The sequence below is a fragment of the Colletotrichum chrysophilum genome (assembly GCF_026319265.1).
Source record: "Colletotrichum chrysophilum strain AFK26 chromosome Unknown scaffold_22, whole genome shotgun sequence".
NCBI lineage: Eukaryota > Fungi > Ascomycota > Sordariomycetes > Glomerellales > Glomerellaceae > Colletotrichum > Colletotrichum chrysophilum.
Genome location: NW_026517309.1, coordinates 1 through 18,032, shown reverse-complemented (window position 1 = coordinate 18,032; position 18,032 = coordinate 1). Strand labels below are relative to the sequence as shown.

General features: G+C 49.0%; 6 protein-coding genes across 6 annotated transcripts; 3 read left to right on the top strand and 3 right to left on the bottom strand.

Moving 5' to 3' along the window:
• Positions 1–1,542: 1,542 nt before the first annotated feature.
• Positions 1,543–2,502, bottom strand: COL26b_003763 (uncharacterized protein; the record flags this gene model as incomplete). Its single annotated transcript, XM_053176654.1, has 1 exon — positions 1,543–2,502. The coding sequence occupies one exon, from the start codon at positions 2,500–2,502 to the stop codon at positions 1,543–1,545; it is 960 nt and encodes a 319-aa protein (XP_053039264.1).
• Positions 2,503–5,105: 2,603 nt separating this feature from the next.
• COL26b_003762 (uncharacterized protein) lies at positions 5,106–7,184 on the bottom strand (the record flags this gene model as incomplete). Its single annotated transcript, XM_053176653.1, has 4 exons — positions 5,106–5,285; positions 5,358–5,606; positions 5,662–6,745; positions 6,895–7,184. 4 exons carry the CDS (start codon positions 7,182–7,184, stop codon positions 5,106–5,108), a joined length of 1,803 nt encoding a protein of 600 aa, XP_053039263.1.
• A 1,258-nt stretch (positions 7,185–8,442) lies between these two features.
• On the top strand, positions 8,443–9,738 carry COL26b_003761 (uncharacterized protein; the record flags this gene model as incomplete). Its single annotated transcript, XM_053176652.1, has 3 exons — positions 8,443–8,470; positions 8,524–8,784; positions 8,840–9,738. 3 exons carry the CDS (start codon positions 8,443–8,445, stop codon positions 9,736–9,738), a joined length of 1,188 nt encoding a protein of 395 aa, XP_053039262.1.
• A 963-nt stretch (positions 9,739–10,701) lies between these two features.
• On the top strand, positions 10,702–11,804 carry COL26b_003760 (uncharacterized protein; the record flags this gene model as incomplete). The annotated part of the gene is made up of 2 exons (XM_053176651.1): positions 10,702–10,728; positions 10,788–11,804. 2 exons carry the CDS (start codon positions 10,702–10,704, stop codon positions 11,802–11,804), a joined length of 1,044 nt encoding a protein of 347 aa, XP_053039261.1.
• A 113-nt stretch (positions 11,805–11,917) lies between these two features.
• COL26b_003759 (uncharacterized protein) lies at positions 11,918–13,029 on the bottom strand (the record flags this gene model as incomplete). Its single annotated transcript, XM_053176650.1, has 2 exons — positions 11,918–12,913; positions 12,973–13,029. 2 exons carry the CDS (start codon positions 13,027–13,029, stop codon positions 11,918–11,920), a joined length of 1,053 nt encoding a protein of 350 aa, XP_053039260.1.
• Positions 13,030–13,952: 923 nt separating this feature from the next.
• COL26b_003758 (uncharacterized protein) lies at positions 13,953–15,518 on the top strand (the record flags this gene model as incomplete). Its single annotated transcript, XM_053176649.1, has 2 exons — positions 13,953–14,057; positions 14,109–15,518. 2 exons carry the CDS (start codon positions 13,953–13,955, stop codon positions 15,516–15,518), a joined length of 1,515 nt encoding a protein of 504 aa, XP_053039259.1.
• Between the last annotated feature and the right edge of the window lie 2,514 nt (positions 15,519–18,032).

Genomic DNA, 18,032 nt, shown 5'->3' with positions numbered 1-18,032 from the left:
TCCCGTCATACGCAGCTTCGCCGTGTTGGGCCGTGTTCTCTGCGTTCAACCCGCCGAGTGTCCATCCATCTGATTGAGAAGCAACGAGCACGAAGTCTTCAGATGGTCTCAACATGCCATCCGAGGCATCATCAAGGTCAGCCTCAATCGCCGAGCCGTTTAGGAAATCCAAATTGAAGCCTTGCATGTCACCGCTACCCAAGGAGTACATTGCTGGGTCGATTGGGGGATGCTGACCGGCCGACCGATGGCCCGAAGCCCGCGATGTTATTGTATTTGACTGGGAAAGGAAGAACGGCGGTGGTGGACGGGTGAACTCCGATGCCCTGCGGCTGGTTGTGGATGGACGGCGCCTTTTGTGAGACTGGCTACTGCCAGCGTCCGCTTCACGCCTTGCTGGCAAGATGGAGTAGATTGTATCCATATTTCCTCTCCACCCTGAACTGGATAGCAGGCTCTTATCGCTACCCGACAAGGTAATTGGTGGTTGGATCCCATCGTTGTAGTCGTTAATATCAGCTCGAAGTTGGACCAAAACAGCCTTGAGAAGGTCATCCATGCGGGATGCTGGTTGGTACGTATGGCTCATATCGCTGACGGCACTCGAAAGAATTTCGAGATACCCAAGATAAGTGCGCCTATCTGATTCGCTGTGATTGTAGGCTAGCGCAGCTATCAAGGCGATCGCAGCTGTACCGGCATGTTGAATCCCGGTGACGAAGATCTTGCGGCCGTCGAACCGTTGGCGATGCTGCCAGAAAATGCGTGCCACACGAATCGCCTGCTGTGTGCAGATGCTGCGTGACAGTGCTGTTCTGCTGTCATCCACCATAGCATGAGGATCTGCCATCCCCGGGGAGTTGATGGGCAGAGAAAAGGGGTGCTGGTCGAGGACATCTTTGGGTTCGGAGGCGGGCGCTGGGCTCGGATGCGATCCTGTGCTGGTGCCGTCGCCAGCAATGGCTCCGTATTTGGCCCAAGGACGATGCAGTAGGATCATGGAGACGTGGTACTGTTGATGTAAGAGGAAATAGCTGAAAGGCGCGCTCTTGATAGCTGATGGTTTCCATTGCAGATGCTCAGGGAGCCGCCTATACCAATTCTGAAGTTGTCGGTCGAGATTTATAGCGTGCAAGTATGCGTTATCTTCGCCTTCGTTGGTGTTGAATACATTGTCTGTGCCATCTCCCCGCTGCTTGTTTCGTACTTCTCGAGTCTCAACGATTCGTCCCGCAAGCTCCATCAACTCTATCAGCTGGTCGTAAACCTCGGCAGCGATGTTCTTCTTGTGAGCAGCGCCAGGCCCACCCATCAACGATGTCAATTGAGAAAAGCGGCGTGAAAGCAAATCCATTCCGATATCCTGGTTTTTGATACTCGTTGGTCGACCCAGAAACAATGCCCAGTATCTGTCGTAAATAACACAGGCTCTCATGACCATGTGACGAATGTCAACTTCCTGCTCATTGATCCCAGTGTTACGACAGTCAAGATGAAGGCCGATGTCGAATGCTAGACGATTCGCCATACCTTCATAGCACATTAGTCCGTGGTGCTGGCGAGATGCATCGCGTTTGACTTACCAGCATACATCCAGCCGGTGTTGTCCCTGCCGACACCGCATTCCAGATCGCCGAGGAGCAGGAGGGCTTGCACGCTGGGGATGCCGCCGGGGCGTTCGAGCTCGATATCGAGCATATATTTGGCCTCCCGATGCAGCGTACTCTCTCGACCGCCCAACGCAATTCTCTTCATGTCATCCCTGTCGGCGTCTGCGAAACGAAACGCCATGGCAAGGATGCAAATATGAAGAAACGAAGAGTAGAACTTTGGGTTCTGCGACTCTCTGTCGGCATCGAAAGCCTCCTGGTGTATGACTTTCAGCACTGAATTATAATGAGTCCAGAAATTGTCCATGAGATAATCGTGAGTTTCTGCCGTGATGGACCTGATCATGCGCTCGGCTCGTCGGACTTGCTCTGGAGGTTCGCGGAAATCAAACTGATCTGAGGGCTCTGCGTATACATGTGAGTTGGCAGTGGGCCCGAAGAAACGTAGCCGCCCAGACAGTTGATCGAATGAGAGGTTTCCTTTTGTTGAGAGAAGGCGATGGACAATGTCTTCTTGTTTTGGGTCCAGCATCCGGAATGGAGACTGCTCCTTCGGCAGCGGTTGGAAGATCTGGCTTGCAGAGACTGGTCCGTCGGCATGAGCGCTATCTGCGCGGTCACTGTCTTGCATCGTGTAGTCCTCATTAGCAGAGTCTGGTGGGGAGGGTACTTCTGCTTGAGGTGATCTTTCGGATGACTCGCGAGCCTTCTGTTGTGTGCCATGATGCTTTCGCTCCTCTTCGGAGGTCTTTGGTTGAGCCTCGTGTCTTGTCTTGGGGGGGTGGGCGGCAGGAGGAGGTGCGACTCCTTTTTCCAGCAACATTCCCTCCAGCATAGAGATGCGATCCGACAAGGAAGACATGTAGGCTTTGGATATAGGCCTATTGGACATGGGTTAGGTTCAAGGATATTCTGGCAGTGGTCATATATTGGATGGTCGAGCGCACCTTCTTCTCTCATCGTCATTCTTGATTATACACTCATTCCCTGCTTTCTTGCACTGCACACACTCGGACTCGCCCTTGGGTACGACGCATCTGATTCTCCTATCGCGGCATGATGCACAGGCAACAGATGCCCGATGCCTCACCTGTTGCTTGTTTGCCTGACGGGACGACTGCGTACGCTGTGAGACATTCTCTTGCGCAGCAACGCCAGCCTGTTCCGTGGAGGTTTTTCCTTCTCCCTTCGGACTTGCCATGGTCACGCAGCTTGATCTCGGCGGGGACTTGAGCCTATTCGTGCAGTCACATGCGATCGATGCCAGGTTTAGAGGGTGTGAGAGACGGTCAGGTCAGCAGGGGTCAGGTTGGAAAGCCGGGCGGCAAAGAAAAGATACAGATTCAGTATCTGTTTTGAATGAGAGATTCAGAGGTGGAATTGAAGAGCCAGCAAAAGGAGCAGAGGAGTTGCTCAGGTCCAGCATAAAAAGAATGTTTGGGTGTGGCGGGTTTCCCCCGCTGTGACGACGAACATGCGGTACCTGTGGAAACGTCACGTATGCGGCCCCTCCTCTCCCCCCATGGCTCGCTCCACTTGTTTATCCCAAGAGAGGGTTGCCAGCGTAGGTAGTAGAGCAGGCGGAAAGTCTGGGGACCCCGAACTAGCTAAGATGCGGTGGGATGGGGCTGGTGCAGACGTAGTTGCATGAGCAGAAAAGATTATGAGACAGGCAGCTTCTCCAGACGGGCTGGGTGGGCTGCCTGTTTCTTGGATTGATGTCCTTGGAGCAGACAGGGCACCGGGGAGGCTCCGACTTCCGGGCACTACCCCAGGCCGACTAAGGCAATGAGACTCGGGTTTCGGAGCAGACCTAGACCTGACTACGTATTGTTGGTTCTGTCAAGTGTCTCTGGAGTGGGGTTTGAAGGATTGAGGCTGGAACGCGACTAAGGGAAACAACCCTTGCTGTTACCCCGGATTTCAACGAGGAGCAAGGCCAGTCTGACATGGCCCCCATTGCGGATGGTCTGGGGATGAGTGGATCATTGAGGGCGCTATGATACTGGACCGGTCGTACGGGGGATACAAACGAGATGAGGGAGAGGGGGCTGGTTCTGTGTAGACTAGGTAAAGGTAATGGACATGGCTGCTGCATGGGGATGAGAGGAGGAAAGGTCTGAAAGGGAGAGGGACACTAGGTAGGGCACGTTGAGTGCGGGGAAGTGGTCGCTCGATCCACCTGTTCCTCCAGAACTAGAAAAGTGCAGGTATTGACCGGTATCGTGGAAAGGGAAAGGGCAAATGAGACGAGGAGGATTGCCGATAGATGGCCGCGGTAGTGAGGTTTTGCCCCGGCTCTTTTCTCCAAGCAACGGGGGGTCGGGAAGGGGGGAGGGGCAGCCGTCGGCTGGATGAGTGAGGTGGCCCAGGGGAAGGGAGTTGAATTGGTTGGTTGGGATAGATTGGCTGAAAGGCCTCAAAGCCGGTCCCGGTCCCTGTCAGTCAGACTTGTGTTACCAACTAACTACCCTCGATGAAGGCTGTGGCGTGCGAGTCGAAGAAGAGTTGACGACTGACGACTGCGGGAGCTGAGAGCGAACGAGCGGAAGTGCTGAGGTCGAAAAAGGCAACCACACCTGAGTGAGGGCTGAGATCGTGGGGTGGGGTTCGTTCTGAGACGTTGGGGCCAATCAGACACGTGGCCCACCCGGGGCAAATCCGTTCTATCTCCTTCAGTCGTGGTGTTCCTCCAGCCGTGGTGTCCAAGCGTGTGGGTGGTCCACACTCAGTGTAGTGCCGAAGCACAGACCATGACGGACAGGTCGGTGTTGAATCAGGAGCGAGATGCGACCTCGAAGGGCCTGACTCAGGTGGACCCTGAACTCCGACCATTGGCTGTTGAGCCAATCAAAATGTGTTGCAGGGCGCTCGTCCCCGCCCACACTCACCACCTCCGCGTCGCGTCGCGGTTTTTATCCCGTCCATCCATCACCTCATGCAACCAACCTATTTACTCTTGAGTCTCCGACGCGCAATCACTGAACCGAAGTGCTGCCTCGCAGCCACCACTCGTTTGCTGCTCGTCCTCTTTTACGCCCGATGATATGCCGGTAGTTGAGAGGTCCGTCGTTCGTATCCGTCTCTCGCATTACAGCATATGTGTTGTCACCCACTCTCTCACTACCTTACCTCGTTCGCCTACCGACCTAACTAGGTGAGTCTGCTCTACCCCTCTTAGTTGACGAGAAAGTTCTCTTGTAGCACTCGAGATGCATCTTGTGTGATTGAATCGTATTGAAATTAAGTGTGTGTTCATCAGGCTGCACATTGGCCTCGTTGACTCCTGCTCAAGTGAAGCCACCAGGCCACAGATGTGTGTGACACATGTGCCCCCACACGCAGCACCCACTCCTACCTACCTACCTTATGTCCCTTTCCCTTTCAAGTTTCCTGCTTCTTCTCGAGGAATATCTGGCCGAGACACAACAGCATCGTCATATCCCACCCCCGCATCTGGCTGCCCGGCGGGATGCTGCTCTCCAAGCTGTCCATTCACTCAACCGTCCAATCGTCATCGGCGTCTCGCACATATGTGCTCAATCCCTTCACGTCCTTGGTTGTGTTCGCCTTCACTTCGCCGTTGCCAAGGAAGGCGAACCGGTTTCCGTACCGGTATCGGATGTTGTAATCTTCGAACCGAGGGTCCTTGATTGTCTTGAGGAAGTGGATGGTCTAGAGCCGCCGAAATCAGTACCCATTTCATCATCAAAATCATGCGAGACGCGGATCTAGTCTTATTCTTACACAGCCAGGCCACAGGTAAATGCGGTTCTTCTTCTTGCCGTCCTTGAACCAGCTTCGGCACCCTTCTTGGAAGACCGTGTTGGAGTGGAACTCGTCAAAGTGGCCATAAATGTCGTCTACAGCCTCCTGCTTTACATCGATTGACCGGATGTTGTCATGCTGTATCTTCTTCATCATCTTGATTGAATACTCGACGGTTGTCTCGATGGACGGCAGGAGAGTGCCTGATGACCATGTTGCACCGGGGCCCTAGTGGGTGTTGTTAGTCCACACCTGCATGCAGCAGCGCATCATTGCCACCTACCACGATGGTGTAGTAATTGGGAAACCGCGGCGCAGATACGCCAAAGTAAAGGTTGACGCTGTCGCCCCAATCTTCGTCAAGTGTTTGCCCGCTTCCGTTGATCAGCTTGAATGCGGGTCGGAAGGCAACCTTGAAGCCAGTCGCACACACGAGCACGTCCATCTTGTGCGTCTCGCCGTCTTCTGTGACAATTCCTTCCGGGACCACCTTCCTGATTCTACCAAAGACGGGCTTGACGTTGGGTCGGACCAGGGCCTCGAGGTACCCGTCGCCGGGTGAGATTCGCCGGCAACCAGGTGCCCAGTCAGGAATGATGAACTTCTTCAACTCCTCGCTCCCAGGCCCATCGCCAATGCGCCGGTTCATCTCATCGGTTATGACGGTTCTCATCAGGTCCGACATTTCCGAGCCTTGCTGGTACATGCCAAACAATGAGTTGATCTCGGCCTCGATGCGCTTTCGGAACATCAAGTGGTATTCCGGATCTTCTCGAAACCTCTTGATGTCTTCTTCGGTGAACTTGTACTGCCTGTGTCCTGGATCACCGTCCTTGCGCAGCTCCGATTCCAAAACACCGCCGCCGAATGGGGGCGAGATCCAAGTGGACGAGCGCATGAACACCTGGACCTTGTCGCAAATCTTCTGAAGCGCAGGAACGATTTGGACCGATGTGCTTCCAGTCCCTATTACTCCGACGTTCTTGTTCTTGAAGTCGACCGAGTGATCCCAGTTGGCAGAGTGCATCTTGGGCCCAGCAAAGTCATGCAGGCCCTCAATGTCTGGCCATTTCCAGTTGTTCAAGATACCACTGCCGTTGACCAGCACGTGGCACCAGTCCTGCCACGTCCCCTTGGTGATCTGATCCTCGAGCGTCAGGCACCACAGCCCCTTCTCTTCATCCCAACGACCTTCGACGACTTTGGTGTTGAGTTTCATGTACTTCCTAGAGCCATGTCTATCGGCAAAATCCTCTAGATACTCGAGGATCTCTTTCCCGCTGGCGTAGTACTCGGTCCAATCGGGCTTGGGGTCCCATGAGAACGTGTAGAGGTGGGACGGTATGTCACAGGCGACACCAGGGTATCTATCACCATCGAGAGTCAGCCATAGTAGCGTCGATACCCATCGGCGAAACGTACGTGTTTTCGAGCCATGTCCCGCCTAGTCTCGGGTTCTTATCGAAGCTATAGCGAGTTAGAACAGCAACGTCCACATCTTCCGGATGAAGCTTACAGTGTCAACTCCCAGGAGCCAGGCACCATCTGCTTCTCCATCTTGTAAGCCAGGCACATGCCTGAGACGGCAGCTCCGATGCATGCCACTCGTAGCTTTGTAGGCTTTGAGTGGTACTGCTTCAGAACTCGATAAGGGGCATCAGGCTGAATAGAGGGAGGGTATGAGAAGTCAGATGCGCTGTCTTTGGTTTGACCGTTGGTTCCATTCGTATGTCCATTGCCATGCCCATCAAAGCTTTCATTCACAAGTTCTTGATTCGCAGCGGTCGGCACTGCTGAAGGAGCCATGGTGTGCTGTTGCAGCCTATCGATGCCGGAGTGCCAAAACGATCCTTCGCGAAGAGACGATGATTGGAAGCCACGGGCATGAATCTGGGGGAATCGATACGGCTCTGAGACTGAATTTCAAGAATGAGACGTCGCTCTCCTGATGGGAGATATGAAGTTGTGGCCAAGCAGGCTGAGTTGCGAGTGCAACTTCTGAGGCGATAATGGCGGGCTCCTGGCGTGATCAGGAAAACGGCAGACGCATTGCGGTTGTCTTGGGTCCGTTCCAAGGCGCAAGTGAGTTTCCGGCGCGGGTATCGATCTTCAGAGGATTTCATCGTGGCCGACGGAAGCAGTCCAACCTCGACCGTTTAACGGGCGTCACACAGCAGGCACAGTGGCATTCATGTCCGGGATGTGCATTTCCTGCCGGCGGGTAAATAGGACAGCCAGCCTGGATACGGTACGTATACATGACTTACAAGGAGTAGAGCCTCGCATCGAAAGTTACTGATAGGTAGCCGGCGCCTAATACGCAATCGGTGGTTTCGTGTTCCCCCTAGGGCGACACGTCTGTCGGTGAACAGCCGAGCACGGCACGCGTCAGGCTACCAAATGATTGGGCGGCGTTTGTTGGTTCTAAGGGTCGTGTGGCAAGCTTCTCCTTGGTACCAGAGCTGGGTAAGATTTTCCAGAATGCATCTGAGGGCGGTACACTGGCCGGATCCGGTACGTACTGAGTCGGGATGAGTGGGTACCTGGCCGGGAGGCACGCCCGGCGCAATCTCCATCGGCTCGGAGCTTTGCGCCCCTTTGACTTGTTGGGGGGTTTTCCAACATCAACGTTCACGATGGTTTATGGGAATGAAGTGCGAGGCTGTACCTGATGTGTGGTGATTTTTGAGCTGCGCACGCCAAGGGTTTCAACCAAGCCTGGCTTGATTACGTGCCTGCGGTCAGAGTAGCATTGTTGGGAATCTGACTTACATGACCAAAAGATGGAAGAATTTGAAGGGGTTGGCCCGTCTGGACCTTCACCTGTGCCAACACTCAAGCAACAGTGCGTAGGTAATGGAGGGAGCTGCTGCCTCTCTGCGTTCTAATACCCGTAGGTACACCGGAGTGACTTGGTCTGCTTCCCCACCCGAGCGCATGATGCATTTATTCAACGATCCTGCGTGAACATCGTGTCCTTCATTGAGAAATTTCTATGCTACTTTTTCGTTTCTCATTCAACACCATATCCTCGCCTGTTCTCCCTTAGCTTAAGCTTGCAAAAATGCCAGAAAATCACGCCCTCATTTACGGTATGCAGTACATTCGAGCGATAGTCTTCAGGTTCAGTGCTGACAACAACTAGGAGCAAGCGGGATCACGGGATGGTCTATCACCAATGCGCTTCTCAATGGCTACCCAACCGAGGACACTTTCGCCTCCGTCACGGCTCTCACAAACCGACCGCTGAACACTGAAGATGCCCTGTGGCCTAAGCCTGAGAGGCCGCAGCTCCAGGTCGCCAGTGGCGTTGATATCATGACCCCGAAAGGCGTGGAAGGCCTCGAGGCCGATCTCAAGGCAAAAGTCAAGAACATGAGTCGCATCAGCCACGTTTATTTCTTTGGTAGAGACCTATCTCTCATTTCCCGTTGGTCATCATGTGCTGACGGTGTTGAAAGCATACATTATGGACGCCGACCCTGCGAAGGAATGCGACATCAACAAGGAGCTCATCAGACGAGCTGTCAGCGCTGTCGAGGCACTCTCCCCCAACCTGAAGTTTGTTGTCTTGCCGACCGGCACCAAAGCTTACGGAGTTCACTTGCTGGATCATTTCCCCTTCCCCAAGGACGTCCCCCTACACGAGACTCTGCCGCGGATCCCAGAGCCCTTCGCGTCCCAAATGTTCTACTATGACCAAACCGACATGCTGTCGCAGATGGCCAAAGGGAAAGACTGGACTTGGTGTGAAATCATACCTGACAATATCATTGGCTTCGTGCCCAATAACAACATCTACTGCCTTGCACAGACAGTTGGCACGTATCTCAATTTGTTCGCGGAGCTTCATGGGAAAGGGGCTGAATGCCCGTTCCCCGGAAGCGAGAAGTCTTGGAACAATTTGAGCAGCGAGTGCAACCAAGACATCATTGCCAAAGTGTGCATCTACGCTTCACTTCATCCGGAACTTACCTCTGAGCAACGATACAACGTTGCGGACAGTTCGCAGCCCTCATCATGGAGCAAGAAATGGCCAGTCATCTGCGAGTACTTCGGCCTCAGGGGAACGTCGCCTCCAGCGGACGGACAGGCCCCCCAACCAACGCAGTACCTGTCAGACCACATTGACGAATGGAAAGCGCTGGAGCAGAGACACGGTCTCGTTAGCGGCCGCGTTGCTAACGACCGAAGCTTCGGTGGCTTCGCAAGCTTCATCATGACCATGCTCAACTTCGATCGGCAGCTTGACCTTTCCAAGTGTCATGAGATGTGGGGTTCCAGCACGGAGGAGATTGACACAAGGCAGTCTTGGTATACCACATTGGACAGGTTCAAGAAGGCTAGGATCATCCACTAGTTGTAGGAAGTTCCTGGATGGATCGTTGGGGGCAATGGGAACGCAGGCGTACATGGCAGGTACTGGGTGGTGATGGGCAGGGGGGGCCTTGTAGATAAGGTACTCTGTGGTCTCTTAGCCAAACACGGGCACCCTTTAGTTCTCCAGCTGTCCCCAAACCCCGCAAATCCTGATGCTGATGGGAGTGCATGATTGATTTCCCTACCTTAAGGTACCTACCTTACCTTACGGATACCCGTGGGCCATGGCGGCGCATAGCTACCCCGCGCGACCCCCGCAGCCTCCATAAGGGAGCCGCAGGAGACCGAGGTCAAGGTTCCCCCAAACATGGCCAGGAGAGGGAGATCACACCCCATTCTTGGCTGAAAGTACCCCAATGAATCATTAGCGCCTTAATATTCCCGGCCGTTGTCTGCGAAACGGTTTTTGTGGTTCCCCATACCTAGTGCCCTGTGTTCGTGCCGGGGGCGTTGTCCCAGCTCTCGTGCCGCGGTTCGACACGGCGAGGGAACAAGACTCCCGCCACCGGTTACACTCTCACAGCAGCAGTTGCTCAAAAAGAGCCTACTCTAGAAGACATAGGGACTTTTGATTTTGGTCACTGAAAACTCAATTGCATTTGACGCTTGAGTCGAGAACACCATCTTGTCGCCCCTGAAGATGGACACCGCAGCCCTGCATGGACCAGCCTTCAATCATCTCCCGCCATGGGTGAAAGCAAAACTCTCTCCTCTGGCCATCGGAAAGATTGAGGCCGTTTATGAGTGGGTTGAGAATGAGTGCATCCCAAGAGAAGAAATCTTCAAGGCACAGCTTGAGGGTCGGCGGTGGACGACGCCGCGGTTGATACATGAGTTACGGGATAAAGCCAAGGAACGCGGCCTGTTCAACCTGTTTCTGCCCAAACACTTCAAAGAAAGTCCCGGATTGACAAACTTGGAATACTCGTGTTGCGCAGAGATCATGGGTCGCTGTTACTGGGCAGCGCAGGTACGCGTGGCTCGACCTAGTTATGCTCATTCGGGACTACACTGACACTGTTCTACCAGACCATGAATTGCCACGCTCCCGAGACGGGCAACATCGAGCTTCTGGCTAAGTACTGCAATGAGGAGCAGAAGAACAAGTGGCTTCAACCTCTTCTGGATGGCACGGCCTCTTCCGCCTATTCCATGACCGAGCCAGATGTTGCCAGCTCAGATGCGACACAGATTGGAATCCGCATCAAGCGTGATGGAGACTCCTACGTCATCAACGGCAGAAAGCTCTACGGTAATTGTCTGTGGAACAAAGAGCTATCTTTCTACATCCTCATGGGCTGCACCGACCCGGAGAACCCCAACAAGTGGTCCCGCCACTCGATGATCATCGTGCCATGCAACACGCCCGGCATCACGCAAGTTCGGAACCTTACCATCATGGGATATGATCACGCTCCGGAGGGACACGGCGAATACTTATACGAAAATGTACGCGTGCCGGCAGAAAATGTCATCCTTGGCGAGGGCCGCGCCTTTGAGATTGCCCAAGGCCGTCTCGGACCAGGTCGCATTCATCACTGCATGCGTCTGATTGGACAGTGCGAGCGTGCCTATGAACTTGCGCTGATTCGATGCAATGATGCTCGCAAGAGGCCTCGCGGTAAGCTCATTGGAGAGTTCGATTCTAACATTGAGCGCGTTGCGCAAATGCGTCTTGAGCTAGACGCTGCCCGCTTGGTAGTCCTGAACGCTGCCGACACCATGGATCTTCTCGGCAACAAGGCGGGCAAGCGAGCTATCGCTCAGAGCAAGATCCTTGTGCCTATCATGGCCACTAAGATCATCGATGAGTGCATGCAAATGTTTGGCGGCCAGGGCCTCACGCAGCACACCCCTCTTCCCGAGATGTGGACATATGCTCGTTTCGTGAGGGTTGCTGATGGACCGGACGCAGCTCATAGACATCAAGTGGGAAGAGAAGAGATGAAGAAGGCAGCGGAGGTCGCAAAAAGACACCAGTCTTACACGGAAAGGTACAAGGAGTTCGCAGACATGTACGGAGAGAAATTTATCACTTACAACTAGTGGTCGCTCCAGTCATTTTTCATCATCAGTCTGTCGTGTTATCAATATATACAAAATGAGAGTGAATTCCACACCGTATATCCATAGAGCCCGCGTGAGAAGCCATCGATAAATCATCTGAAGGCGATTCCTTGCCTCTTAGCGACCTTTCCCTTCTCCATATCTTCCACCATGCTCGCCAGATCTTCCAACCCGTCCCGTATCTCCACTACGGGCATGATACCATGCTTGGCTGTGAACTCGACAGCCTTTTCCATGCGCTGAGGAATACTTGTGCTGTCTGCCTTGATCTTGTATCTCCCCAGCAAAAGATCCATTCCGTCAATCTTGATAGGCTCTTTCGATACACCGATAATCATCAATGTGCCTCCTAAGGTCAGACAGCTGGTAGCAGAAGCAAATGCGGGCGGTGCATTGGTGTACACAGCAACAGCTTGGACGCCACCACCCGTCAATTTCTTGATGTCCTGGGCCCATTCCGAGTTTGACATGGAGTTGAAGACAACATCAGCGCCTTGCTTTTTGGTCTCCTCGAGATTCGCGTCGGCGACGTCGATGCCCACAACCTTCAGTCCCATGGCTTTGGCGTATTGTGTCGCAAGTTGGCCGAGACCACCACAGCCAACTACACCGAACCAGTCTCCCGGTGAAAGCTCGCAGCTGTCGACAGAGTGGAATGCGGTAATACCAGCACAGAACACAGCCGAGGCAGCATCCATATTCCACTTGCTTTCGTCGAGAACGATGGCGTTGTGGTAGTCCACGAGCGCATACTCTGCAAAAAATCCATCGACAACAAAGCCCTGGAGAAGCTGTTTGCCCGTCTCGCAGTGGAGGTTGTGAACCTGGCATCCGGAGCACGTGAAGCAACAACCTCGGATGTACAGAAACCCTACAGCGTCTCCAATACTGAAACCTCTTTCTTCGGCTGAAGGATGCATCGACACGATGTGACCGGCACCCTCATGACCAAGCGTTACGGTCTTCTCCGCTTGTTGGATGGCCAGCACGTCGGAATGGCACAATGATGCTGATCTGATTTTGACAAGGAACTCATTCTTGCCTGGTTCTGGAACGGGAATCTCATTTACAACAACTTTTCGCAATTCCTGCAGGGAATGTTAGCGAAAATTCTACATCTGCTATCCGAAGCCATATATGTGCTTACGGGATTCCATTGTCCTGCTTTCATGGTCTTAGGAAGCTGTGGCTGAATGGAACCCATTTTGATAGAAGCTGGTCTCGATTTTTGAATAGGAGCTTACTAGTCTCGGTGGATGGTCCTCGTGAGCCAGAGGTACGACAGCCTGGACGATGTGCTTTAACCTGCATCACTCACCATGTCTATTATCGCAAGACACACCTCCAAGTAATGCTTAGCCGTGCCAGTGCCATCTTCCACTTCAGCAGAGCTTAACCTGGAAGATGTTAACACTGAATGCTTGCGCCGGAACACCTCTTCCTGGACAATCCATCGGTCGCAGACTTAGAGTGCTGACAGTGGGCCATATCTCATCCTTCCGCGGGGTGCTAGTGATGGAACTTTGCTACACGCCTCTGCACTGTTGGTCTCCAGATACACCCCCCTCCACCACGTTTGTATGCCCCACCTCAAGCGGGAGCCCATGCGGGGTACTGGGTATTGCTTGATCGTCGCGGGAGCTTCATCACGCCCGAGGCCCGAGTCAGATTGACAAGGCTCTCTTGGCTTCATGACTCAACAGGATATTGATAGCCAGCTTATGATGCTTGCTGTTGGACGGCCGTTGGCTGTCACGGACCTAGGTAGGTGACGTCTGCCGCGGACTACCGTGGAACCATCAGTACCTGAGAAGCCGACCTCGCGCTGCGCCAAGTTCGTCTTGCAGCCGGATGTCTTCCGTATCACATCAGAAGGCGCAGGCCCCTCACTACGGATGCAACGAGAGGTTTCGTAAAGGAGCTGGAATGAATAAGCACGTAGGAGAATGCATCTGCTCCCCATTCACACCAGTCCGTAACTCTTGCCCGCATCGTAGGAAAACAGGAAGACATACGACCACTGTGGTCCTTGAAAATATCGCTGACGCCCGACCCTGGATCTCATGCTTCTAGTCGGTCAACAAATCAACCGGCTTACAGTAGAAAGCATTTGACTCACTCTTCAACATGGCTCTTTTCACGTCTTCATCGAATGAAGCCACGGACGGCCAGAAGTCCGCATTCTCTTGGAACAAAGACAATCTTCCCAAGCAACATTTCATTAACAATGAAGTAAGAGGCGCTTGCCCCTGAAGGCGATGCATCTGACTGAGACATTGGCAGTACGTGGATTCGAAGAATAGCAAGAAGCTTGAGCTTTTCAACCCAAAGGACGAGTCTCTCGTTGCCAACGACGTCGCTCTCGGTGGGCAAGAGGATGTCGATGCTGCAGTAGCAGCAGCAGAGGCTGCCTTTCCGAAGTGGAAGAAGACACCACCGAACGAACGCCGCGATATGCTGTTCAAACTCGCGGAATTGCTTGAGAAGAACGGACCGGCTTTGGCAGAGATGAATAGGCTCACGCTCGGGGCACCCTTTGAGTCCTTCGGCACCTTTGAACTCCAACTGTCGGTAGAATGCCTCAAGTACTTTGGCGGCTGGACCGATAAGTTTGCCGGAGAGACATATCCGCAAGAAGACGGGTTCCTCAAGATCGTGCGCAACGAACCACTTGGGGTAACTTGCGGCATCATTCCCTGGAACGGGCCCATCGGAAACATCGGTATGAAGGCTGGTCCGGCACTCGCGACTGGCAACTGCTTCATCCTGAAGCCATCGGAAAAGACGCCTTTTGCGGCCCTGGCCCTCGGCAGTCTAATAAAAGAGGCTGGTTTTCCACCTGGTGTGTTCCAGGTCGTTGCAGGAGACGGCAGTACCGGGGCTCTTCTCGCTAGCCACATGAAAGTGCGCAAAGTCAGCTTCACAGGATCGACGACGACGGGGCGCACGATCATGAAGTTGGCAGCCAGCAGCAATTTGAAGCGCGTCACACTGGAGCTGGGCGGCAAGTCTCCGGCGGTGGTTTTCAAAGACTGCAACATGGAGAATGCCGTCACCTGGTGTGCGAACGCCATTACCATGAACACTGGGCAGGTATGTTTTGCGGCCAGCCGTGTGTACGTCGAGTCATCGATATACGATGAGTTCTTGGCAGGCTACAAGAAGGCGATGGAGGAGAAGATCAAGGTTGTTGGGGACCCCGAGAAGGCGGAAACTGTGATTGGGCCCCTCGTTGACAAAGCGCAATTCGAGAGAGTGCGAGGCTTCATCGAGAGAGGCCAACAGGGGCAGGGTACGCTGCTGGTTGGAGGGGGACGGGTCGGCGAGAAGGGGTACTTTGTGCAGCCGACCGTGTTTGAGGCCGGCAAAGAGGATGCTGAGATCAACAAGCAGGAAATCTTTGGGCCGGTGGCTGTGATCCACAAGTTTGAGACAGAAGAGGAAGTGCTCGCCAAAGCCAATGACACGGAGTACGGGCTTATGGCTGGCGTTTTCACGCAGGACATCAACAAGGCGCTGAGAGTGGCGTCCGAGTTTGAGAGCGGCATGGTCGGCATCAATTGTGTCAGCCTTTGCTTCTTGACGGCTCCTTTCGGCGGAAGCAAGCAGAGCGGTCAGGGTCGCGAGAACGCCATCAACGCGTTGCGAGCCTTCACAGAGCCGAAGACGGTCATGGTGAACTTGACGTACTGATTGATGGAAGGGTGCTTGGTTACGGTGGAATGAATGAATCAATTGGATGAACGAATGGTGGAATTGGTCGCTCAGGTTTCAGTGGAGATTTCCATCTCAAACATACCTACACTGTACCTACCTACCTTAGGTACCTAAGGTAAGGTGCCTTCATTGCGGGAAGCCCAGGTAGCAGAGGCGAAATTGTACCGTGTGTATTTACTTTGGAATGGGCAATCATATTTTTTAACACTGTATTTTGAGGCCCGACCAGGGTTGGGAAACTAGTCACCTAGTATTTATTCAGACTAGTTAGTCAACTAGTTTAGTCAGACTTAAGTCACCTAATTTAGTTGACTTAACTTGACTAGCCTAGTCTTAGTTACTATATTGACTTAACTAGACTAGGACTAGTTAACTAGCTAGTTAACTAGTTATAACTAGTTAAATTAATAAAAATTAAGTAAAATATTATATTTATTATAATAATAATTAATTAATATTAATAATAACTAATGATGATAATGACTAATGATAACAATAGTAGTAATAATAAATTAATAATGATTATAACTATTATTAATTAGTTTTACTAAATACTTATTAATAATAGAAATTTATATTATATTAACTAAGTATAATTAACATTTAGATATTATAGAGAATTAATATTATATTAATTAACTATAAAAAAGTATTTATATATACTAACTATATATATAGCAAGTATATATTAAGAAAGCGTTATATATTTATTAAGTATAAATATATTTAATATTATATAGGCTCAAATAATAGAGACTAATAGAAACTCTATTTTAATTAACTATAAATAACTTATAGTTACCTTTATAGTATAATAAGTATATATTATAATCTATATTAAAAAAGAAACTATATATCTAGAATATTAATATTAGTATAAGTTAATAAAGGTATAACTAATTATATAAAAACTTACTTAGAAAAAGTAGTTTTTTCCTCTTTTTTTCCTTATTAATAATAATAAAAGGATCTTTTTAACTATTAAGTATTAGAAATATTTACATATAAAGATATAAAAGCTTTTATAATTATATAAAGACTTACTTATAAATACGGAGTTTTTTTTAGTTTTTTTTTTTTATTAATATTAATAATAAAAAGGTCTTATTAACTATTAAGTATTAGAAATATTTGAATATAAAGATATAAGAATTTACTTTATAAATAAGTTTATATAAAAGAAAATATATAATAAAAAGGTATTTTTATAAGTAATATAGTAATATTACTTAGATAAAAAGGTTATAATAATTTGGGAAGTAATTTAGGAAGTAAGAAGTAAGGGAAAGTAGAAAGTATATATCTTAGGATTTTAGTTTTTAGAATATTCTTAAGATTAATTACTAGTCCTCTATATTAATAATATAAATTAAAAGTCTAACTATATTATTAATATAAAGTATTTAGTATTATTAATAAATAATATAATTTACTAATTCTAATTAGTAATTAGAAAGATCTGGAAATTCTAATTAATAAGAAGTAGAAGTTTCTAGAAACTATTATTACTAATATATATTAATAACACTTTCAATTAATAATATAGATTAGAAATCTAATTATATTATTAATTATAATTATTAGTTAATAGTATAGATTATTAATATTAATCAATAAGTAGAAGTTTCTAGAAATTCTAATTAGTAAGAAGTAGAAGTTTTTAGAATTAAAGATTATTAATAGGTATTACTTTAACTAAACTACTCAACTACTAATTTTAAAGCTTTCTATTAAATCTAATTACTAATTCTAGCTTAATAATTAATAATTAATAATCAAGAGTAGTTTAGTAGTTATATTATTAATTCTTAGAAACTTCTAGAAATATGGTAAAGGTATTAAGAAACTATTAATTCCCCTTTCTTACTACTTTTCCTTTTTTCCTTCTACATAATAAAATACTATAACTACTATTATATTATAAGTTATAACTACTACTTAAATCTTTAAAAAAAACCTATTTATTTATTCTTTTATAAGAATATTAAAATAAATTCTCTTATTTTTCCTCCTAACTTTCTAGCTTTATTTTTATTACTACTACTAGTAATATCCTTATTAGTAGTAACTATAGCTAATAATAATATTATAAACTCTTTATATAATAAAGAGGACTATAAATTAAAGCTTAATAATAAATCTTTAGCTTATATATTTGAAAATAACCTTTTTATATAGACTTTTTTACTTATTAATAAGGAAAAAGAGAGAGAAATATAAATTAAATATATTATATAAGTATTTTATTTTTATAACTATATATAATTAATTATATATAATTAGTTACTTTAACTACTTATACATAACTAGTTATATTAATTAGTTTTATTAATATACTTATACGAATTATTTAACTATTAGATATAATAAAGATTAAGTTATTAAAGTTAAAAGCATTTTAACTTCTAACTTTATAAGGCATTATAAGTAATCTTATCTAACTAAAGCTTATAACGAAAAATCTAAATTAACTAGATCTAAAAGTGAGTA